We start from the raw sequence: 21,404 nt of genomic DNA, 5'->3' as shown, positions 1-21,404 counted from the left end.
AACCGACTGCTACAAACATTACGAACATAATTATTTTATTTAGAATTTAATTAACTAATAATTAATAATTAACTAAACAAACTTCTCCAAAATGGTAACATGAAATAATTTTTGCCATACAAATGGGTCCAGAGCATCACGGATTCCTTCGCAAAGGCCCTTATCTGGCTAGAAATGCTTCTGCCTACAAATTTACATGCAGATACTAAAATATTAACTAAATATCATTACCACGGGACACTACCCAATACGCTGGAGTCCCCATGCGTAAAGACAGGACCCCCTAAATATGACCCACATACTACAGCTGCTTCCCCCTCCCCCAATGGCTAGAATCTGAACATTGAAGGACCGGACACACCTCACAGAGGTATCGAAGTTGTCCCGAAGGATGCGTGTATCCGGAAATTGATTTTTAAAGTATAAATCAAATTCTAAAAATCACAAATACAACGCTATATTTCATATACTCAGTATATCACCCACAAAATCTGGAATCCCGGATTAGTCTGAAGCGTTCGTTGGTTCATTCCATGTCCGCCCATATTGAGAGTTGGAATCTTTGGCGAGCCCCTCCGATAAAATTTTTCACGGGCCCACCACTAAGAAATTTATAATCTTAATAGTTCCGGAGATGCCACACAGGGCAGTCTTTAAAAAAATTTTCGAGGCTCCTACCTGAAAGCTTTTGTATGCTTGTTTTCGAAGATTTTAACAATATTCATGAGGGTAGACCCACGCATTACGACGACGCTCCTCTGGGTCGGGCCCTGTTAGCGCCACACTTTAGGGAACCATATACATCTGCTTCCATAAAGACTACATTCTAAATATGCTTTGAGTATGCACAAGCAAAATTGTAATTTTCTGTGGGGGGGGGGGGGGGTGCAGTTTTTTTGGTCCAATACAAAATTCGGGCTGAAGGCGACTTAAGGAGTGGCCCTTAACAATCTACTACAATTAGACAATTTTGATAAATTATATGTAGAGTTTAGCAATAATTTGAGAAATCGAGAATTTTATGCAAATGCCGGAAGTTGCGTAGAAATTTAATTATAATGTAATCGGACAATTCTGATCAAGGGCCCGTCATGCCCCCCCCCCCCCCCACTACGGTGGGGCCGACAGGGTTCCAGCTCTGGAGCCCGGGAAGATTCTCACCATTGTTTGTTCACGCTATAAACTCAAAGGGGCTGGTGGAAGTCTAGTCTGGGGCCCCGCAAAAGATCCCAGCTACAAGATGTGGGGGCCATGAGGCCCCGCATGGCCCCACAAGGGGTGGGCTGACAAGGCTCCAGCGCTGGGGCCCGGGAGAATTTTAATCATTTTTGTTTTTCCACGCTATAAATTAATCATAAAGGGGGTCCCGTGAAAGTCTGGTCGGGGGCCCGTAAAAGATCACAGCCTAGGGGCCCTGCTTCAGGATGTGGGGGCCACGGGACCCCGCAAAAGTCGGAGCTGAGGGTGTTCATGCACCCCCATTCACTACCATGGGAATTTAAACGAATTCAATGCGCTAAATACAACCAAGTATTTCATGATGCAATTTGATTAACGGGGGGGGGGCCCGGAGAGGCTAAAAGGGCGCTAGGACCCCACCGCGTATCCAGAAAAGAGTTAGGCCCTACATACATGAATAAAATAAAAAAATATATATATACATAAACAAAACTCACCTCTTTAACTTTGGATGAGAACAACGAAGGTAGCACGGATAAAGCCACAATCCCGATAACCACTAACACTACGCCCAAGGCGGCCAGTAGGACCACACCGATCTTTGCTCTCGTGATGGTCACTGCCATAATTATTTTACTACTGATGGATCGAACCCTGCTACAATACGTGCATCTATCACCGCGTCCACCCAAAAAATGTTGATAAGACTTTTCTTAAGAGCGCTCTTCGACCCTCTTTTTACCTCAGGAACCCCCCCCCCCCTCTCTATCCCCCGGCACTCTACGACCGGCGTTTATTATACACACTTTAATAAACAACCCATGCCGGGGAAGGATGCAGCGCCCTCTGGCGTCGCGCGTATTATCGGGGCATGCGCCCGCCCTTTTTCTTACTGATAAAAAGAGGGCCGGATTCTTGTTTTGAAAGGAGCGCGTTTTCTTCGAGGAATTCGGATGATGTTGGCGATTTTTCTTCTCGCGTGTTGGAGGTCATTTAATTATTTTTTTTCTAGCTATCTGGATGGCAATTGAATAATCACGAATGTTAATTATTGTGGCAATAAATAGCAATATTCATTTACCCCACACGACTGACCACAAAAACAAATACCATGTTAACATCGATCGTAATCCCCCCCCTCTTTGAAAGATCTCGAAGCCACGAATTTCAACGGGTTTCGGCAACTTCCAAGAACCGAAACCCAAAAAACGAGACCTTGGCGACGTTCCTTGGCTGAAAAATCAGTGACGTAATAAACGTCACTCGGGGTCACATCACTGAAGGCAAATCACGCAACATTAATTTACGATTGGTGTTCCTCCAACCACGCGGCGAACGACCAAAAACAAAAAATGATCATACGTCTGAGATTTCTGTTAAACTCCTCCAGGAGTAACATTAGAAAATATATGAACATCATTGTGCCCGTGGGCCCCAATGTGGCCCTCGACCTCACATTATTTCGTAAAAAATAGTGGTATAGTACCAGATCACTTGAGTGACCTGCCGCGCAGTTCCACAAATGAACTGAAAATGTGACACGGCCACACTTGAGTGACCCGTGGTACGGCTCCACACAACGAAAATGTGCCGCGGGCCCCTAGCGATAAGTGACTCACAGCACATTTACAGATTATCCAAGTTACTTGTGGTGCAGTTCCATATTATTCAGGGACCCACGGCACATTCCCAGATCTCCAAAGTGATTCGTGGTGCGGTTCCACAAGTAGTCTGCGACACATTTTAAGATCGCTAAAGTCATTCGTTACACAGTTCGTGAGCTTAAGCAGCCTACGGTACAGTCCCAGAGCACTCAAGCGGCTCGCGACACGTTACTGAAGCGGCCCGCACTTTCAAAAAAAAAAGTGGGGGGGGGGGAAGAGGAAGAGAATCCTTGCTTTAAAACCGCAAGCCCCAGATCCTGCAGCAGGCCCCTAAGCGAGTAAATTTGGAGGGGCCCCTTTTTGGTCAGATGTTTCACGAGCCTCACCGCTACAGTGAATTTTATTTTTCACTGTAGAGTCCCTAAGCTGGAGTCCTGTCAGCCCCAACCCCGGGGTCACCATTATATTAGAATGCCCGAGACGGTCCCTCAAGGCGGGACAGGATCATCATGCCATGCTGCATATCCCCAGGCAATCACCATCAATCTCCCACCATATTAATGAAAAGTATAAATACGGACCCTTAAGAACTGGCCTCCAAATGTGTGAGGCAATAGAAAGATATGGTCTCCAAAACCGGTATTGGGGCGGCGGGGGGCGCATAGAAAGCAAAATTGGTTCCCCCATTTAATAATTTCAACTTTCGGTCTCAAAACGATCCACTCCAAGAGAAAAATTGGTTCATTGTGACCCAATTAACGACCAGTTCCCACCGAAACGTCCACAGTTCGTGAGGAACGAAGAAAAATCACGGTCATCGACACCATCTTTACGAGCTGCTGGACTTGACGATGGCATGACGTCACGTCTGGAGTAATTATAGGGAATACGATACTTCCGAGTACGAGACCCACTTCATTGACTTGGTCGACGCGTGTCGCGGGCCGCTTAAGAGACCTGTAAATGTGCTAAGGGTCACTTGAGCGCTCTAAAAATGTGCTGCAGTGATATGTAGATATGCTACGGGATCTGGAACAGTCACGATGGTCGCTGAAGTGACCTGCAGCATATCTACAAATCAACGCGGCACGCGTTCTCAAATCAATGAAGTAGCCCCGCGACACGGTTCCAGATCACTCGGGTAATTGAGCGACACGCAGCATAGTTAGAGATTACTGAAGTGTTCTCGAACTCTGCCACGGTGATTTTCATATATGCCGCGGGACCCGTAAGCGACGCACAACATATTTATAGGTCACAGCGGCACTAGTTCCAGAGCACTTAATTGATCTGGAAATGAGTGTTAGTTCATGCTTACAAAATTAGGTTGAGATCACGGGCCACATCAGATAATGCCAAGGGCCATGGGTTGAGCACGTATGCTCTAAAACAAGGGTGCTCAACTGCGGGCCATTTGATTGGTTTAGAAATGTGTCAACCAATTCATGGAAACATGCTCAACCCAGGGCCCTCGGCGTTATTTGATGGGCCTCTCAAAACCTAATTTTGTAAACATGAAACTTCCAGATCAATTTAAGTGCACTGGAACTAGTGCCGCGGTGACGTATGACTTGTGGATCCCGCGGCATATATGCAAATCACTTTACTAAAGTGTTTTCGAACTCTGCCAATCTCTAACTATGCGGTTCTCGAACCGTATTGCGGGCTACTTCATTGATTTGAGAACGTGTCACGGCGGGCCACTAACTGTGCCGCGGTGATTTGTAGATATGCTGCAGGTAATTTAAGTGACCCTCGTGACGGTTTCAGATCACCCGCAGCATATCTACAGCACATTTTTAGAGCGCTCAAGTGACCCCCAGCAGATCCCTTAAGTGGCCCGCGACAGGCTTTCAAGTCAATGGGAAGTGGCCCCCGCGCTCTTCCTAAAAGCTAAACACTTTAGGGAGTATTTTACGCAAGATTGTCCTTGTGATGCTTAAGGTTTACGTCACTGGCGAGTTTCGCTCGTCTCGACAAGCCAGCCCTCTACGCACCGTCAAAATACCTCCCTAAAACTAAAAAATGGGGGGCCCCAAACAAGAGCAAAGTTTATCTCGATAGGTCCTGCCATATTTCGGGTGACAGAAGAATTCCAGTCACGAACCTTGAGGTGGGGGGGGGGGGGAGACACGTGTATGAAAGGTCATTCTCATGTATTAACGGCGACTGGTAGTGGTTTTTTGAGGGGCGGGGGGCGCACGATGAGACTAAGCTTCTCTAGCGGAATCTCTTCGAACTTTCTCCATATTTTTTTCTCCCCCAAGAAATGGAAGCTCGATGGTCTCTATAAAAGAGATGACCTTAACGGTATCGTCATAATCAGGAACTAGTGTCGCTACCCAGATTATGGCCCCGCTACGAGTAGTCTTTGGCTGCTGATCCATCCATCAATCAATCGAAAGCTTTATCTATAGCGGCTTCCTCTCCGCTTCCCACACTCTTATTTCAATACTCTTAAAAAATAAATCGATTTCCAGCCATAAATGATCTATCTACTTCAAGATAGGACAGTGGAGTGAAGGGAGGGAAGACGAATTTACATACAGGGTGGTCATAAAATAACTACCGATGTACGAGCCTCCAAATGATAATGAAATCTGACCGGTATTCCAGAGTACGCGCGGCGCGTTGAGGAATAAGGAAAACCTATCTCGTGGTACGGGTTACAGCCGCTGTGGTGGCAGAGTTCGAACCACGTCACTGGCTGCCGCCAAAATGGCGGTCGGCGCTGAAGTTTGTTTTCTGCGGTTCCCAGCTTCGAGGAGCAGGCCGATCTTCCTGCTAAAAAGCCTCTCCGCAGAGATAAAGAGCCTACAAATGATACGGATATAAATTCATTACACTTCTCAAATATAGATGTTAGGTTTGGAAGAAAGTGTTGCCATAACTCAGTAAATTGCCCATGGCTGTAATGTGACGAGTTGCGCCGGAAATGTACCTATCAGTCCGAGTGCGTTTACAGTGCTGCTATATTGGAAGTGGAGTAATGACTGAATGTTAGTCTCGCCACAGAGAGCAGCAGTGACATCGGAGATGGCACCACAGAAAAAGTGACACTAGATACGCACTCAGACTTTGGTATGACCCGACACCACTGACTAGATAGTGAATTGCCCATGGCGATAGACCAGTTGGGCTCGGTTAAAAGTCACAACAAAATTACGGAAAATTTAAATTCAACACTCACTTTTATGCATTGGTGCAGTAACACCCCCCCCCCCCCCCCATGAACGATGTTGAATCGGTACCTGCATCACAATAAACACCGGCGCAGACAAAGGAAGGGGGCTGGTTACGCTAACCGCTCGGTCAGGGAATACCGCAGATCTGACAGATGCCCGACAGAGTGGTTACCGCACCAACCCCCCCCCCCCCCCACTTTGGCAGAGTCCTGCGCCATCGTTTGTGGTGTTACAGGTACCGTTTGAACAACATACATGGTTTTCACTGCGCCATCCAAATACCTTTCCCATACGGGCAGTTCCTAAGCTGGCGGTTCGCTCTTAAGGGGCAAGGAACCAGCTCTCTCAAAGCTTTAATGCAGTCAGTCCCTCAGGAGCCAAAAATATTTTTCGACGAAAAATTGGACTAGAATGAGAAAAGGGGCGGCAAAACCGTAAAATTGGCCTTTGGGTAGGTCCCCAAGTACAAGAGTTAACTGTTCTAATTGATACGTTCATTCTCTGAAGATCTCTGGGTACACCGAATGATAGTCACCAAACGCGTCGAGTTCAAGAATTCATCAAGTGGAATCAACTACACCAGGGGTCTTCGACCTTTCCCGACCCGTGAGCACTGCCTATGCCCGTCATCAAACGAAGAGCACCCTTTAGGCAACTTTGACTAATGTATGCCCCTGAAATCCGCATTAATTGTAATCTTTGAATGCAGTTTTTGCAGGGTTATTTAATTGAACCGTTGATCAAGTGCTCGCGAGCAACATATTGAATACGGCTCAACTGCACCGACTTATGTTATATGTATTCTTGATTAACAATGACGACTACTTCCGAGGCTCCGTTTGTAACTGGGGGCCAATCTCGTGGGCCTCCCCTTCCTCCCCGAAGGCTTGAATGAAACGAAGGAGCACCGTTCGAGAGAAAGGGGGAGGGGGGAAGAGAACTACAAGTCAAAAGATGCGCAAGCGAGCTACAGAGCGGGAAATGGAGTACAAACGTCTGAGAAAATTACGCAGAGGTATATTTCCTCGGGGGCCACAGCCGTGGTCAACGGGTTATTACCCTCTTAATACGGTAAAAATAACCTGTTAGGAAAAAATGGAGATTCAATTCCACGGCGATGTTCTCAAAACAGACCGGCACAAAGAGAAAGTCCCAACGGACGTCGATGGGTCGCTCGACACCGATTCTCATGTACAGTTTCAAGGTCAAAAGTTCGAGATTAAGAGCACGTGAATGAAGGTTATTCTTACGAGTGAAAAAAAGATGGCGTCTCGTTTGTAATGCATCACGTGTAAATCGGATGCAGGAAAAGATTACCGTTTTGTAGAGATATACGTATGAGTTTTCAGCTCAGCTGGGATCGTTTACTGTACTAAACCGTACATACCTGTTCGGAATTTCTAACGAACATGCCGGAATGCTTGGGTACGCGCGTGGCCCTTAACGTATTTGTTGCCAGAGTTATGCTTGTTTCGCTGGTGCTCCCATTTGTCTTCCATAATTGAAGTGAAAATAGCAAATCTTTTGGCAACAAATTTGGAGGGATCTGTATTTGAAGTATGGCTGATGAATAAAAATTTCTTTCGTTGTTCGCATGTTAGAAATGAAAGTGGAAATAGTGGATTTCTCTCCCTATGCATGTTCATTCTCATATAGTAGAAAGATACGTTATACGGGCAGGGCCGTCTTAAGAGCATCATGGGCCCCCCCGCCAAGTGATTTTTCTGAGGACCTACCTGGAAAATTCTCGAAAAATGCTACTCGTTTTTGAGGCCCATGCGTTAAGACTGCACTGCACCGTGCCATTTTAACGCATAGTCCGTACGGGTAAGGAGTACAGAAACGGGGGGGGGGGAGGCGCTTCCGTTCATAGGCTTACAATGAAGCTTTACGATAAGAAAAGGTGAAACCAAGGAGAGCTGGAACGAATTTGTTCCATTTGCGTTAGGACGAGTTATCTCGTCCCTGATCGTTGAGGGGTTAATGCCAGGAGCTTCAAGCTAAGAAAGAAAAAAACTACACCGATCGAACATCTAGGTCTCAAGGTTAATCTGTTATGGTGGCGCTGCTATGAACGGTACTTGGGGGTTGGAAGGGTGATGTCTCTTAAGAAACCAAGGACGCTGTTTTGAGCACTGAATATCAATATTAATTTCAAAATTGGTACGAAATGTTTGACGTAGAAAATGCCATCTATATAAGTTACGGATATTCCATACATCGTTTCCGGTGGGACGGGGGTAACGACGAAAGGATTGAGCCGAGACGTTTTCGGCTGGGGGAGTCACGTAGAAAGAATTGCCGACAAAACGAGACGTTTGACAAGGTCAGGCCGAAAAGATCGACGAAACGAGATGTTTCCAGGTGGGAGTAATGCTTGAAGGATCAACAAAACGAAATTTCCAGTCGAGGAGGCAATGTAGAAAGGGTTGAAGCGAGACGTTTCCAGTGTGGGGTCTAGGCATCTTTTCGTCTTTTCCAGATTCATCCTTAGGTCAAAATAGCCCGTTTCATCCGATCTCTTTTCCCTCCATGTCGATAGGGATTACTGTCAATCAAGATAAGACACCCCGTGGTTTCACAAGTACTCAGAGCTCCTGGAAATAGCGTTTCTCAACCTTTCACAGGATATTTAAATTCAGGAGTAAAAATACGTATTATACAGGAATCTCCCGCATTGGTTTTGAGTCTACGTTATTTCATACTTTCGAAATTAAATCTTATTTCCGAGTTATGAAAGATTCACCTATGTATCTCTTATGAAGCCACTGTACTGTATGTAATAATGAAAAAAATCGCATCAGTGATTTGTCACACTTTGGTTAAGTTTCCAATGGACACAACAAGTCAAAGCCGCTTGAAAGTCACTCTTAATGCAGCTTTGCATCAAGTACAATATCTACAACGAACAGCGGGTACCCCCCCCCCCCCCATTAAGGTGTAATCTTGATAACAAAGAGGGGATATATAAGAGCGGATAAAATCAGGTTATCACCTCGGATGAACCTGCACTATTTTGACCTAAGGATGAAACGGGAAAGGACGAATCGGGACATGATTAATGAAACGACTTTTCCGGCTGAGGGGAAATTCGCGCTGAAAGGATCGACGAAACGAGACGTTTTTCGGTTGAGGAGATGTAATGCAGGAAGGGTTGAAAAAGCATCTCCTCATTTCTTCAATCGTTCCTGGAAGGGGGATACACTGAATGGATCGTTAAAACGAGACGTTTCCGGTGGGGTAGCACTGAAAGGATTAAATGTAAGGATTCTTCCGGGTGGAGGCATCTTGCTGAAAGGATTGGATTGACGGAACGATACGTTTTCGAGCGGAGGGGTTCACGTAAGAAGAATTTACGGAACCAGATGCAAATGGACAGATTTTAGGCAACCTGAGAAGTCAAATTCTTGACAGAAATGAAAAAATTGGCAAAATAATTCCAAGTACTATTGCAACATTTAGTTCGATTATCTGTTTCGTAAAAACAATTTTTTAATTAAAAAGAAATTACAGCAATTAATTGGAATATTTCGTTAAAGTAATAACATCCCTATATGAAATCGGGAAATTCGAACGGGTAACGGCATGACTATTGTGCCAGACATTTGTTCCATGACCGAAATATAAATTGCGTTCGACGAAGGAAACGACCTTCAACTTAAATTTTGAAATTATTCTCTCGTCCCATTTTAACAAATTTTAAAGTTTAGAAGTTTCAATGCCGAAAATAGAAAACAAATATTGCGAAGTTGAGAAAAAACCCCTTGAAAAGTAGGACAAACGAGTCTTCGTAACCGCAAATCAATCATAATCAAAAATGTTTCGAAACGTACGAATCTTGAAACAAATATACTTTCTAAAACAGATTGATAGCCAAAGAGGATGGAGTCAGTCACGAATATATTGTAACGGAGGATCCACGCAACTCGCATGACTGGCTTGGCTCACGAGTGTGGACGGGATGACATTGTCACGAGTGAGACAGGCTCCAGTTGCCAGCACACGAGACCCAGCTTATCCGAACATCTCAGAAAATGTGCAATAAAAAAAAAATGGGTAGGGGGCCATTCAAGTATTACGTAAGCAGATTTTCAGCCATTTTTGACCTCCTCGTCAGCAAAACACTGACGACCCCCCCGTCAGCAGCTTAGAATATTTCATATCTTCGAAAAGGGGTGGTTGATGACGTAAGCAACCTTCAACCCCTCCCCTTGTCATCAAAAGTCAGCAAATCCGAAACCCCCTCCCCCTCGATGTTGACTTAATACTTGAATGATCCCTAGGGGGAAAAAGACCCATCCCAATCACCATCTTGAACATCATGAGCCACTGAGACCTTTATAAATTTGCTATAATTTATGCTAATTGGGGTTTAATGTTACTCGTGACCGGCGGCTTTCGCTCATGTTTAGACAGCCCTGTCCATAAGTATTTCAACTCCCCTGAATAGCGTATTTTCTGAGAAAACTTTAACAGTTCTCTATCTGCTCTCCATAGAGCCCGGTTAAGCTTGTTTTACGCAGTGGCATTAATGGCCCTCCGAGTGTGACGCATGGCGCCCAAAACATTAAAACATTTCGTTGCTCACAACTTGATTTCAATTGTTTTACCACGGACACATTTAAATTTCAAAAAGTCTCCAACCCCACAAATATTTAAGGCCGCCACCTCGCTATAGGACACTGTCCCAATTGATTTTTTTTTTTTTTAGGGGCGTATCTCATCTAACACAGGCGTATAGGTACGAGACAACACTATACATTGTCATAGAATGCAAAAAAATCCGTTATCCAAATTTTTCGCTGATCCGAACATACGATACAGCCAGGGCCGAATTAAAATGGTTCGGATAAAACCAAGGGCCACTCTTGTCTCAAGGCTAGCCCAGTACGTTCCAAGGTTGGTCATGAGCAAGTATTGGGGCCGTTCCATCATTGGCAATGATCGTCAATATTGGAACGCTGGCCGAACAGAACCAGCACCTTCCAGCAGAAGTCAAAAGGACCCGCCTTCCTTCCCGATCTTCCAATCCGTCTGGCCATACATTGGTCGAAGAACGTCAACACTCGTAACATTGAGTGTTTCGGAAACAAATATTCGCCAAGGAACAATGGGCCAAGCTGGGTAGCAAGCCTGCTGCTTCTTTGTACCGGGGGAAGGCAAATATTTACGAATGACTACTGGGCCAGGTTTAAAACTAGTAGCCTTGGCTCTAGTGCGCATACAGGAAAAAGTCGCTGAAGACTCGTTTTGAGCCGCAAAAGTTACGTGGACTGCTCAGCCTTATTTGCCGAGTACATAAGTCAACAGCTCTTCACCACAAGTGTGACTAGAATGGCTTCATCCTGGGGGTCCAGAACGAATTTGATCTTTTATACTACTTATGAATGTGTACGAGGGGCGTGAATTGGTACATGCCGGAATGTGCGCGTTGTGAACCTAACGAAGTTTGAGTAATGCTTGTTATGTTGTAGTGAGTGCTGCCATCATTTTTCTAATTACGAGTGATTTAGACACTTCTAGTAACGATTGAATGAATTGTTGCTCTGTGGCGAGACTTCAAAAAGGAGATCGGCTCGATTTTTATACTTCAAATGCTTGTAAAAACGATTCTGGCCTGGAGATCCGGTTGCCGGAAATGAGCCTTGTAAGCACATAATAAAAATACCAAACACTAATTCATATTAAAATTCAATAATTAATGACAATGTACATAGAAGGGAAAAAAAACTCCACAAAAGTGAAAATAATGGAAAAATATGAAAATCTTAAAATATAACGGGGATGAAACAAATTCAATTTTGCTGGAAAAATTACATCCGAGTAACTATTAAAACCTTAAAACATTTCAAAGAAGTGCCCAACAGATGGCGTTTCATTTGGTAAAACCAAGAATTTAACATGCATTACAATGCATCTGTTGGCCGTTTTTGTAAATAATTTAAGGTTTCAGTAAAACCCTATACTTCGACCATGCGTCAATTTTCATCTCTGCGTACGTTATTATATGAATTAAAATCTTTTAAGTATCTTAACAAAAAGAGAACGATCATCCTTTAACATGAGTACAAGTTAAATAAATAAAATTAAAAATTTTTTTTAATAAATATGATAGCTGCGTCAGTGTTCATCTTCGTTCCTACGTCCTCGCGTTTCGGGATCAGACGTACGCGGGGAGGGTGTTCGTTACTTCTTAGGCCCTCCAACCATGGAGATTTAAAAAATGCCATTTTCATGTATTTTCTTCCGAAATTTTAGTTTAAATTTTTTACCTTTATATAAAAAATTTTAATTCATTTTATATTGTAATCAACTTCTGTTAATTTCAAATGCTATTTTAAAGCTTAGAACTCATTGCGACTCAAGTCATAGTTTCCTCAACCTTTTTGTTCCATCGCCTTCAGAATTTTCTTTCATCGCCCAACTAGAGAACGTATAGGATCCTGTAATATTCGTAACTTTTATCGCCCACCCAAGGGCGATATTACCCACTTTGGGAACACTAGTCTAAGCCATATATGCTAAACCCGAAGGCCCAAATGTGGCCCACCAGGTTTGAGGTGACGGGCCACATCAGAACCCAATTTTGTGAAAATGAACTAAGCGGCACATTTACAGATCAATTAAGTGACCCGCGACATAGTTCCAGAACAATTAAGGGGAATCTCTACATGTGCTACGGACCGCTTAAGTGACACGTGGCAGTGTTTTAGATTTTTAGATCATTTAAGCGGCCCGCAGTACAGCTTCATATCATTCCCGCATGTACCGATTCGTTGGGGGGTTCCGTGTGGGGGGGGAGTTGCATTTGGGGTGTAGCAGTAGTAGGTAGGGCCTCCAAAAAATGGCTCGGGGATCCATGATGTTCTTAAGTCAGCCACCTCGTTGGGCAATTTACCTGTTGTGGCGTTGTATTTGTATTAAGTTACCGGCGACACATTCCACATAACTTGAAGGATCCACGGAATATTTAGGGATCACTGAAGTGGCTCTATAGGGGACTTGTCAATAGGAGGGGAATATTAGTTGAGGTGCCCAAAAACTAGGGAAATGTCTCATTTTTGACGCACCGAGTAAGATGCCATTAAGAATCATTTTTTTTGATAAAGGGAGGTTGAGATGACTCAAGCATTCAAAGCCCAATCCCCATCGAAAGTCAGCAAACCCAGAACACCCACCCATCGTTGCTGACGTAATTTTTGAATGACCCCCACTCCTAATAAATTGCAGGGTTTCTAAAATCGATTCACGAGTTGTTACTGTCCGTGGTATCGATTTTCGGAATAAAATTACTTAAAAAAATACTATATCCATTTCTGAAAAATTTGCCCACGATAGTATCAAAACCCAGTTTTTGAATATGTGGTCGGCTGAAGTTGGTTTTCTGTGGTTTTCTTTTTCTTTCCCCTACACAATCGAGTCTGATATCAGGCTCTCCGAGACCGTTCATCCCTTTGGGAAAGAGCGCAAACCATCCCAAGATGGTCTTTCTGGGCGGTCATGTCCGTGTGGTTCCCAGCTTCAAGGTGCGAATGCGAGCTGATCTCCCGTTTAAAAAGTCTCGCTACAGACTTACACTCACCCAACTTCTGAAATATAGATAGCATCACTGAAAAATCAAATCACTACATATGCACTCAGACTTAGGTACACACATAGCTCCACACGCACAACTCACTAGGTAGTATATCGCCCATAGATGGCGATAGACCTTAGTTGTGCTCGGTTTGAATGAAAGTATTTGAATATATCAATGAATTACCGGCATTGAAATATTCATTGAAAAATAGATTCTTGAATCAAAGTCCAGTCAGCTGGTTCTGCGAAGTGTCGATTAGGTTGAGCCAGCCCGGAAGTTCAGGCTGAATGTCTTGCTAGGTTTTTCGGCACTTCGTATTTGATAGTTTTCGAGGGTTACGGTTCCCCCCACCCGCAATGAGGAAGGCCCCCTCATGTTTATCCCGTTCAGTTTTTGTATAGCTTACGAGTTCTTCTACGAAGCCTCGAATTCACAGGGGACCTTATCGTAAGGGGCTGTTGTAACAATGTATTTCTAACATAAATACCACTTCAGAGTGGCTCTTTAAAATCTCCAACTCTTATTTTTTAGTATATATAAATCGGGAAGCTCAGTCAAACACGAATAGGTGCAAGTCCCCGAGAGATGGTATTGCCAGGAGTTAACTTTTACGAAACTTTTATAATATATTTTTAAAGTTTCATAAATTACAACTAATAAGGGCAACGGTTGCATTCAATGGTTGGATTTTTCAAGTTCTATAAAGGAAATGAAACTTTTATAGTGCAATCCCGGCCTCGGACATGTTTGTTTCAGACGAACGCAGCCCCATGTATGAGATAAGACGAGAAATTACAAAAGTTTGTTTCTCCTAGGCTTCTCATAACATGCCTTGCTCACGCATTGGACCTGCACTGTATATGTATAGCTGACCGATGACTACTACTTCAAACACCAACTCTGGCCATATCGCTATATTGCAATTTACTGCCATTAGTGAGATGGGTTGGTAGTGAAGGCGCTTTCTATCGGTGGTCGCCTCGAGTTCGTTAGGGAAAATATCGATATCCCCCCTCGGGTTCGAACCCGGGATCCTGACAACCTTCACGATGGTAGACGAGCATCTTACCACCATGCCACTCGGGCTGCTGACCGATGACTGTCCCAAGAGGTCATTTATCGTCTCACGGGTAGGGGAAGGAGCCGACAGCTTTGAGAGCGCGCCTCCATATTCGTTGCACTGGAAACCACCATAGATATTTAAGAGATTCAGTATTCGATTAAATTGACCAGAGCCACCCTCAGGTGTGACAGATACCACCACACCGGGCCCTGCGCTTGGAGTCCTGCTTTGTGGGTATGTAAATGAAAAAAAAAATTTCACAGTAAAACAAGGTAGCAGTGTCTTCATTCACAAATTGTGATGGATATTCTAAATACAAATAAGCGAGAATTATTATTTCGAAGGAGCCCACGTCTGATAACGGTGATCCTGGAATTGAGCCAATTCTGAGGAACCACGAACACTGTTTTTGAAATAATGCTCACACTGATATTAAATACTAGCTGATACCCGGCGACGTTGCCCGCCCCGTAAAAAATGTATAGCTTATTAATTACTTCTTAATCAAAAAAATTTCTGCATCAAGTAAGAAAAAATTACTTTTATTTTTAAATATTTTAATTAAAATCTTCAGGCAATCGCTTGTGGATACACAATACTTTTTCTTTTTCCATCTGGTGTGTAGATGTACAAATTTTTGCTATTACCAACACGCGAACAGGCGACGAAAAGGTGTCCGTGTGAAAAACAGGGCTCAAGTAAGTTGATACCTGCCACTGGCCTAACGACTGGCCTTGCGCTTTGTTGATTGTCATGGCAAAAGCTAAACGAATCGGGAACTGTAATCGCTTGAAAGTGAATGACATTTCTCCAGTGATAATTGGGGTACGTGGAATGAAGACGTCTTCTTTTGGCACATCCAGTTAGAATCGTTGCTTCGATGATGTAATTGTGCAATTTCTTCACGCAGAGTCTGTTGCTATTGCAGAGCATTGGTGTTTCCAAATTTCTCAAAATCATTATAGGTGCTCCGACTTTGAGGGTCAAGTTGTGTGGTGGCACACCCGGAATATCCAAAGAGTTCAGACATTCTGCAGGATACAGAACTGTCTGCGCTGTGTCTGTGACAGTGTCAACCGATTTGTAAGATGTGGAGTCTCCCGAAATAATTTTTAGGATTTTTCCGTTGATCTTGTTCACACTGCCATTTTTCGGTGCCAGAATCGCACTCTCACAAAGCCACTCATGGTTTCGGTGATTTTGTTGAATGTTTGGGAAAACGTGGTCTGCAAGTTCTTGAACTGAGTTTATATATATAATAACTGGCAAAATCCAGTTGGGAACGTTATCAGTCTAGTGCTTGGGTCTACGGGAATTCTTCCATTGCCAAGTTTGATCAACTGATGTGAAAATGATAGCAGTGCTGAGTCATTTTGCAGTTGAGCTCGCATGTTGGTGGATAATGATAATTTTTTAGCTTCATGCCAGAGTGTTGATGTCCTAACAAACTCGAGGCGACCACCGATAGACAGCACACCACCTTCACTTCCAACCCATCTCACTAATGGCAGTAAATTGCAATGTAGCGATATGGCCAGAGTTGGTGTTTGGTGAAGTAGAGTGCTGATGATTTGAGGCAAGCATTGAGTTCATCAGCTGGCGTTGAACATTTTTATTCCCAGTTTTATCGCCGTAGTTGTTGTTCTCTGTTGTTAGTGACGCCATATGTCCAGCTTCTGCAGCGAATATTATTCAAACTCCTTTTAAGCACTTTTTAAATTGAAACTATACCTCAACGATGGGTGGTTGATGAGATAAAGGCCACATTAGCACTTACAGGACACCCTGTATACATGCAAGCAAAAATATCTGGCGCTTCCAGGGTTTTTTTTTAATTACTGGGAGTATTGGAAAAGAGCCAAACCATTATAAAGGAATAAACTGTAATGATGGCGGCGTTAAAGATTTGACAAACCATTGTAAAGACATATACACGTCTGAAACGCATTGTTGGGAACCATGGTAACCAAAGTAAACGTTCCGAAAGTGATTGTTGAGGCCCCCAAAACCATTGTTGCCCGACAGTTTTTCGCCCATTTCGGGCATTTGCCCAGCTCTGACGAACTTTTAAAGTAGCCTACGGCTCAATCCCGGTCCTGTTTGGTATATATGCAAAATCTGGCGACGATCGGTCTAAAACTGTAGATTTGTATAAAGAGCATACATACATACATACATACTTTCACATTTATATATAAGATATTTTATAATCCAAGTAATAAGACTAATAGAAATAGTAAACTGAGCAAGAACCAATTTTTTTACAGTTTTCGGACCCGCAACTTCGCCTTTCTGCCCCAAGCATTCGCAGTGCCTTTCTTACCTGCCTATTTTGACCATTTTTAGCGCCTAAAGTTACTTCTGGGCTGTAGTCATGATCATGGGAATGACGTAAATTACTCGAAAGCTTCCTCTTCTCATTCCAAGGGTGCCTGCAAATCGAAGTTCGATTGCAGTCGATCACTCATTCGAATGAATACGAAGAAAACGACTCTTTCAGAGGAATTCTGGGTATTTCCTCAGGGATTCAAAACAAACCTTGAATCCCCTCTTGAAATGTAATGGAGGGGTGGGGAACCTTTTGACAGAAAGAATAAGGGTCACCTGTTGCCTCCTAAAGCGAGCCTATTTCATAAGATTATTTCCTCGAAGTCATACAAGAACCAGTTTATCCGCAAAACCGCACAATATATATAATGCAGTTTATTCACGTACGAACGATTTTTCATCAGGGAAAATCTCATCGCTAGTGATGCGTTTCCTCCATCTTTTAAAAAGATGACCAGGTCTGAGAAAAAAAAAAGGCCATTTATTTTAGGAACCTTCACTTTCATAGAATACGCACTTGCCCGGATGAAAGAAGAAAACAGTTACTACGTTCAGTCACGTGAATACGACGCCATTTACTAACCCGCGATTTACTTTCAGCGGCGTAATTTGGCTTTAGGGTACGAACGGTGTGCGAGCTGGTTTCCGCAAGTCGGTGCCGTTTGTCTAAAAACTTGAGAATTCCGGGAGTTTTCAACCAATCTCGTAAGTGTGACGACTTTCAGAATCAAACTAGCGTGCACACTATGTTTGTACCGCTGCTGTGGTGGCCGAGTGGTCATAGTAACGGACTCGCTCGCATTGCGAGGTCCCGGGATCGATCCCCCCCCCTGCACCGTAATGGCGGGTGGTTTTCTGTGGTTCTAAACTTCGAGGCACGAATGCGAGCTGATCTCTCGTTATCTCGCCATAAAGCAAAAGGCCTACAAACGGTACAAATAATCATTACACTTCTGAAATATAAAGTACTGAAAAAAACACTAGATACGCTTACAAACTGTTAGGTACTTACACTTCCAACTCACTAGGTAGTAAATTGCCCAAGGCAATAGACCAGAGTTGGTGCTCGTTTTGGGAAAAACTTACCTTCAGGGGTGGGCTACAGGTGCAGTCAGTAGCGAGGCCCCGCACAAACGGTAAGACTGGGACACACGATGCCACCGGTTCTCAACACTAGTTTGCCGTTTATTATTAGATGTAGCAGGGTATTTTTTATATTGAGGAACAGTTTATATGCATGCTAATTGCTTGTACAAACTACGTATGGCTAATTTGTCCATGTTATACGACATCATTCTAAGGCTACTATTAAACCGCACATGTACCTAGTCCATATTCCTCTGCGGAACTTATAACGAATTGGTACATGTTGGAATGTGCGCGTCGTGAACCTAAGTTTATTTCTGTGTAATGCTTCTTATAGTGCTGCCATCTACCACACTTTTTCGAACTATGAGAAGTGTAATGTTTGAAGATTTTACCGTTGTAAGGTATGGGGAGATCGGCTTGCACCCGCATCATTTTAAGGCTGGGCGCACACTGGTTAGACCAAAAGTACCTATGAAGCTTGTGACGTCACCGAATTCCATCTCACGTATAGCCATTGCACGGACGTAGCGAGGGGGACTTGGGGGGTCTGGTCCCCGAAATGTGAGGAAATTGCAGAAAAAAAGATGGCCAAATCTATTGTTCTGTCACTTTGGTCCTCCCGAACGAAATTTCTGGCTACGCCTGCTACGTCGGCCTGCTATATCCAATGTCTCATATTGGATATAGCAGGCCGACGCATGCGTCATCTTTACTTTTTTTTGTAGTATATCCATTGGCTATAGGCGAGATGTTCTTCCACACGAAGCTTGTGACGTCACTGCAGAGGCAGGTGGTGTTGGTTAGACCCGACAGCTTTAGAGACGCTTAGTAATTTTTGTGTTTACATTGAAACGTTGCGTCATACAAATCAATTTGAATGACCCGGTGTTCATTGCGCCGTACAAATCAACGTGAACAGCAAAATGATTAATAGAAATGAATCATCTTTTTTGGGCGAGACAATATACTAGGGAAAAAAACGTGTGGGCCCGAAACTGGAAAAAGGAACCTTTTCCCAATTTCCTTTCCGAAGAAATTTGCTAAATTTCAAAATATGAAATTTGTATTAATTCTGAAGCATTTTGTCATTGATTCATATCCAATGTCTTAATTTGTTAATTATAAAAATATTTTTCGTTATTTCTGAAAATATGTCAATCAAAATGATCTCATTAATATTTTTTGAATTCATTTCCGAAATGTTTCCTAAAAAGGTAAATTTAAAAATTAAATTTTTCACACACTTCTGCAATACATTTCTACGAGTACCGTGGCTTGTAAATATTTTCGTCGGCGAGCCACTACAAGAAAGTTTCGAGGACCCTTGGCCCCGCGTAATGTGACGTCACAACGACTCGTACCAATTACACATCATTGGAAACGCGTCACTGGATTCAGAGACCAATAGGAATATATTCAGGACCCTATAACTAGACATACAGGTTACAGACTCAAGTTCGAAGACCCCTTCGAGTATAGAAATCGTTTTATTACATAACTATAAATATAAGCTGTAAAGATTATTTCGGAACAGCAATAAAAAAGAAATTCCGCGGCTTTGGAACATTGACCAACATGAAATGCTTCGGGCCGCCTTTACGAACCTGACCTCTTGATACACTGAATATATAAAAAAAAAGGGTTCTTTTGGTGGCATTGATCTCCCATATATTTTTTTTGATATCTTCGTTATGTACATAATTATGTTAAGGACCCGGGTATTGAACTTCATTTCGAAATCTGACCATTCTTTTGAAAATGAAGGCCCACCAACAGGGAAAAGGCACACCTTGATCCAGACCTTCGGTGGAATTCAACTCGTACGTACCATCGACTAGCTTGATTATATATATGTTGGGGGATTTCCCCACCAGACCATTTTATGATTATGAAATGGCATCCGTTGTTTAAGAAGTGACCGAGCGAGGGAAGGGTCATTTGCTCAGTCTTCTATGTGACCTTGAAGGACAAACTATGGTTCATTGAAATAGTTGATATTTTAAATGTTTTGCGAATTCGTTTTTTCTTCTGAGAATGGCGTACTATTCTGCTCTTATTCAGGGAATACCAGAACCAGGTAGTGGGGTTCAGGGTTAAGCAATTGTCTAGATCAGTGGTTCTCAACCGGGGGTCCATATGCCCCTCCCCCGTTATATTGGGATATTCTAACGGGGCCACGGGTGAAATTTAGGTGGAAAGAAAGGGTGGTGCCAAGAAAAAGCCACGGCTGGAAAAATTATTCGGATATGAAATGAAGCTTCCAAGTGGACTATGGTGGGAGAAAAATTGACTATTTTCAGAACCCAGCGCAGAGCTGCACACAGAACTTGCTCCTCTCTCAACGCATGGATTCATCCGGGCATGACCTGGGCACCTCATACTCGTAGAAGGCCTACATGTGTTACGATATATCTGGTACTACTAATCTTCGCAAGCTGGCAAATACGTTAACCTTTACTTCCAGATAAGTATGGAGCCCGCTGAACATCACTTTGACTGAGGACTTGTGATGTTGAAACGGCCCTTCGTAAAAAAAGGAGCAATCTCACTGAACTCTAGCTCAATGTGGGAACTATAGACTAAAGATATAAATTTTACTAAAGGTATAAACTATATATTACTCTTACTCTGTGGTGGGAACAGATCCGGGGGATACGTTTTGAGGGGAGGTTTGTTGTGTAGGCGTCGTCGAATCTCATTTTACGGGGCAGAGGAATTTTTCAAATTAAATTTGGTTCTTGGGTAGGATGATCGCCCCTTCTGGCTCAGGGGTCCACATCGACGTAATTTAAAAAATTTCAGTTTCAAATTTAGACTTTAATAAATTCACTTCAATAAGTAAAAAGTCTCGCTGGATGAAAAACGGGGGCCCCTTTACAAGACAAGGCTTCATAGGGACCCATAGGTTAAAGGTTAAACACTGGTCTAGATTATTCCTTTGAAGAGGGGGGGGGGGGAAGAAGAGGCAAAAATATGTTTCCGACGTCACTGCTGTTATTAGGAAAAATGAAATTGCAAAATAAATGGCGTTTGGAAGCCAATTCACCGAAAAAAATTTGTGACTTGGATGTGATCTGGCGACTTACTCTAAATTTACTCTGGTGTTTTATTGGAGTAGGACCCCTTCCCTCTCCTTTCTAAGATATTAGAAATCCGATAAAGATCCTTCCCTCCCGACTAAAGAGGTTATTCTAACTCTGGTTTGGACGATGGCCATATTAGTATGAAATGTTCCTTAATTCTGTGGAATCTGATCACTCATCAAAAACCTCCAGAAATCTATTTGGATTCGTGAAAAAAGTCTTGAAAAAAAAAAAAAATCACGAAACTAGTCACGTTTACCTATTGCACGACGGAAGTTTTTCCTCCCCAAGGCC

The 21,404-nt window shown here is 43.2% G+C and overlaps 1 protein-coding gene across 2 annotated transcripts in view; it reads right to left on the bottom strand.

Annotated features, from left to right (window-relative positions):
* The window catches only part of LOC149069925 (platelet glycoprotein 4-like), a 72,140-nt gene that overhangs the window by 44,974 nt on the left and 5,762 nt on the right, over positions 1–21,404 (bottom strand). Inside the window, exon 1 of one of the 2 annotated variants that reach the window (XM_089250185.1) lies at positions 1,677–2,027. The exons of the other annotated variant lie outside the window; for it this stretch is intronic. Within the exon in view, the coding sequence (XP_089106311.1) occupies positions 1,677–1,805 (129 nt within the window). The 5' untranslated portion in view covers positions 1,806–2,027. Of the gene's footprint in view, positions 1–1,676; positions 2,028–21,404 lie in introns of those variants that run through there. 2 annotated transcript variants of the gene reach the window in all.

Source organism: Pholcus phalangioides, unplaced genomic scaffold, assembly GCF_987345545.1.
Source record: "Pholcus phalangioides strain wild (caught in Gottingen) unplaced genomic scaffold, Ppha-v1.0 ptg000022l_1, whole genome shotgun sequence".
NCBI classification, from domain to species: Eukaryota; Metazoa; Arthropoda; class Arachnida; order Araneae; family Pholcidae; genus Pholcus; species Pholcus phalangioides.
Note: the sequence above shows the minus strand (reverse complement) of the source record. Positions and strands in the feature narration are given on the sequence as shown.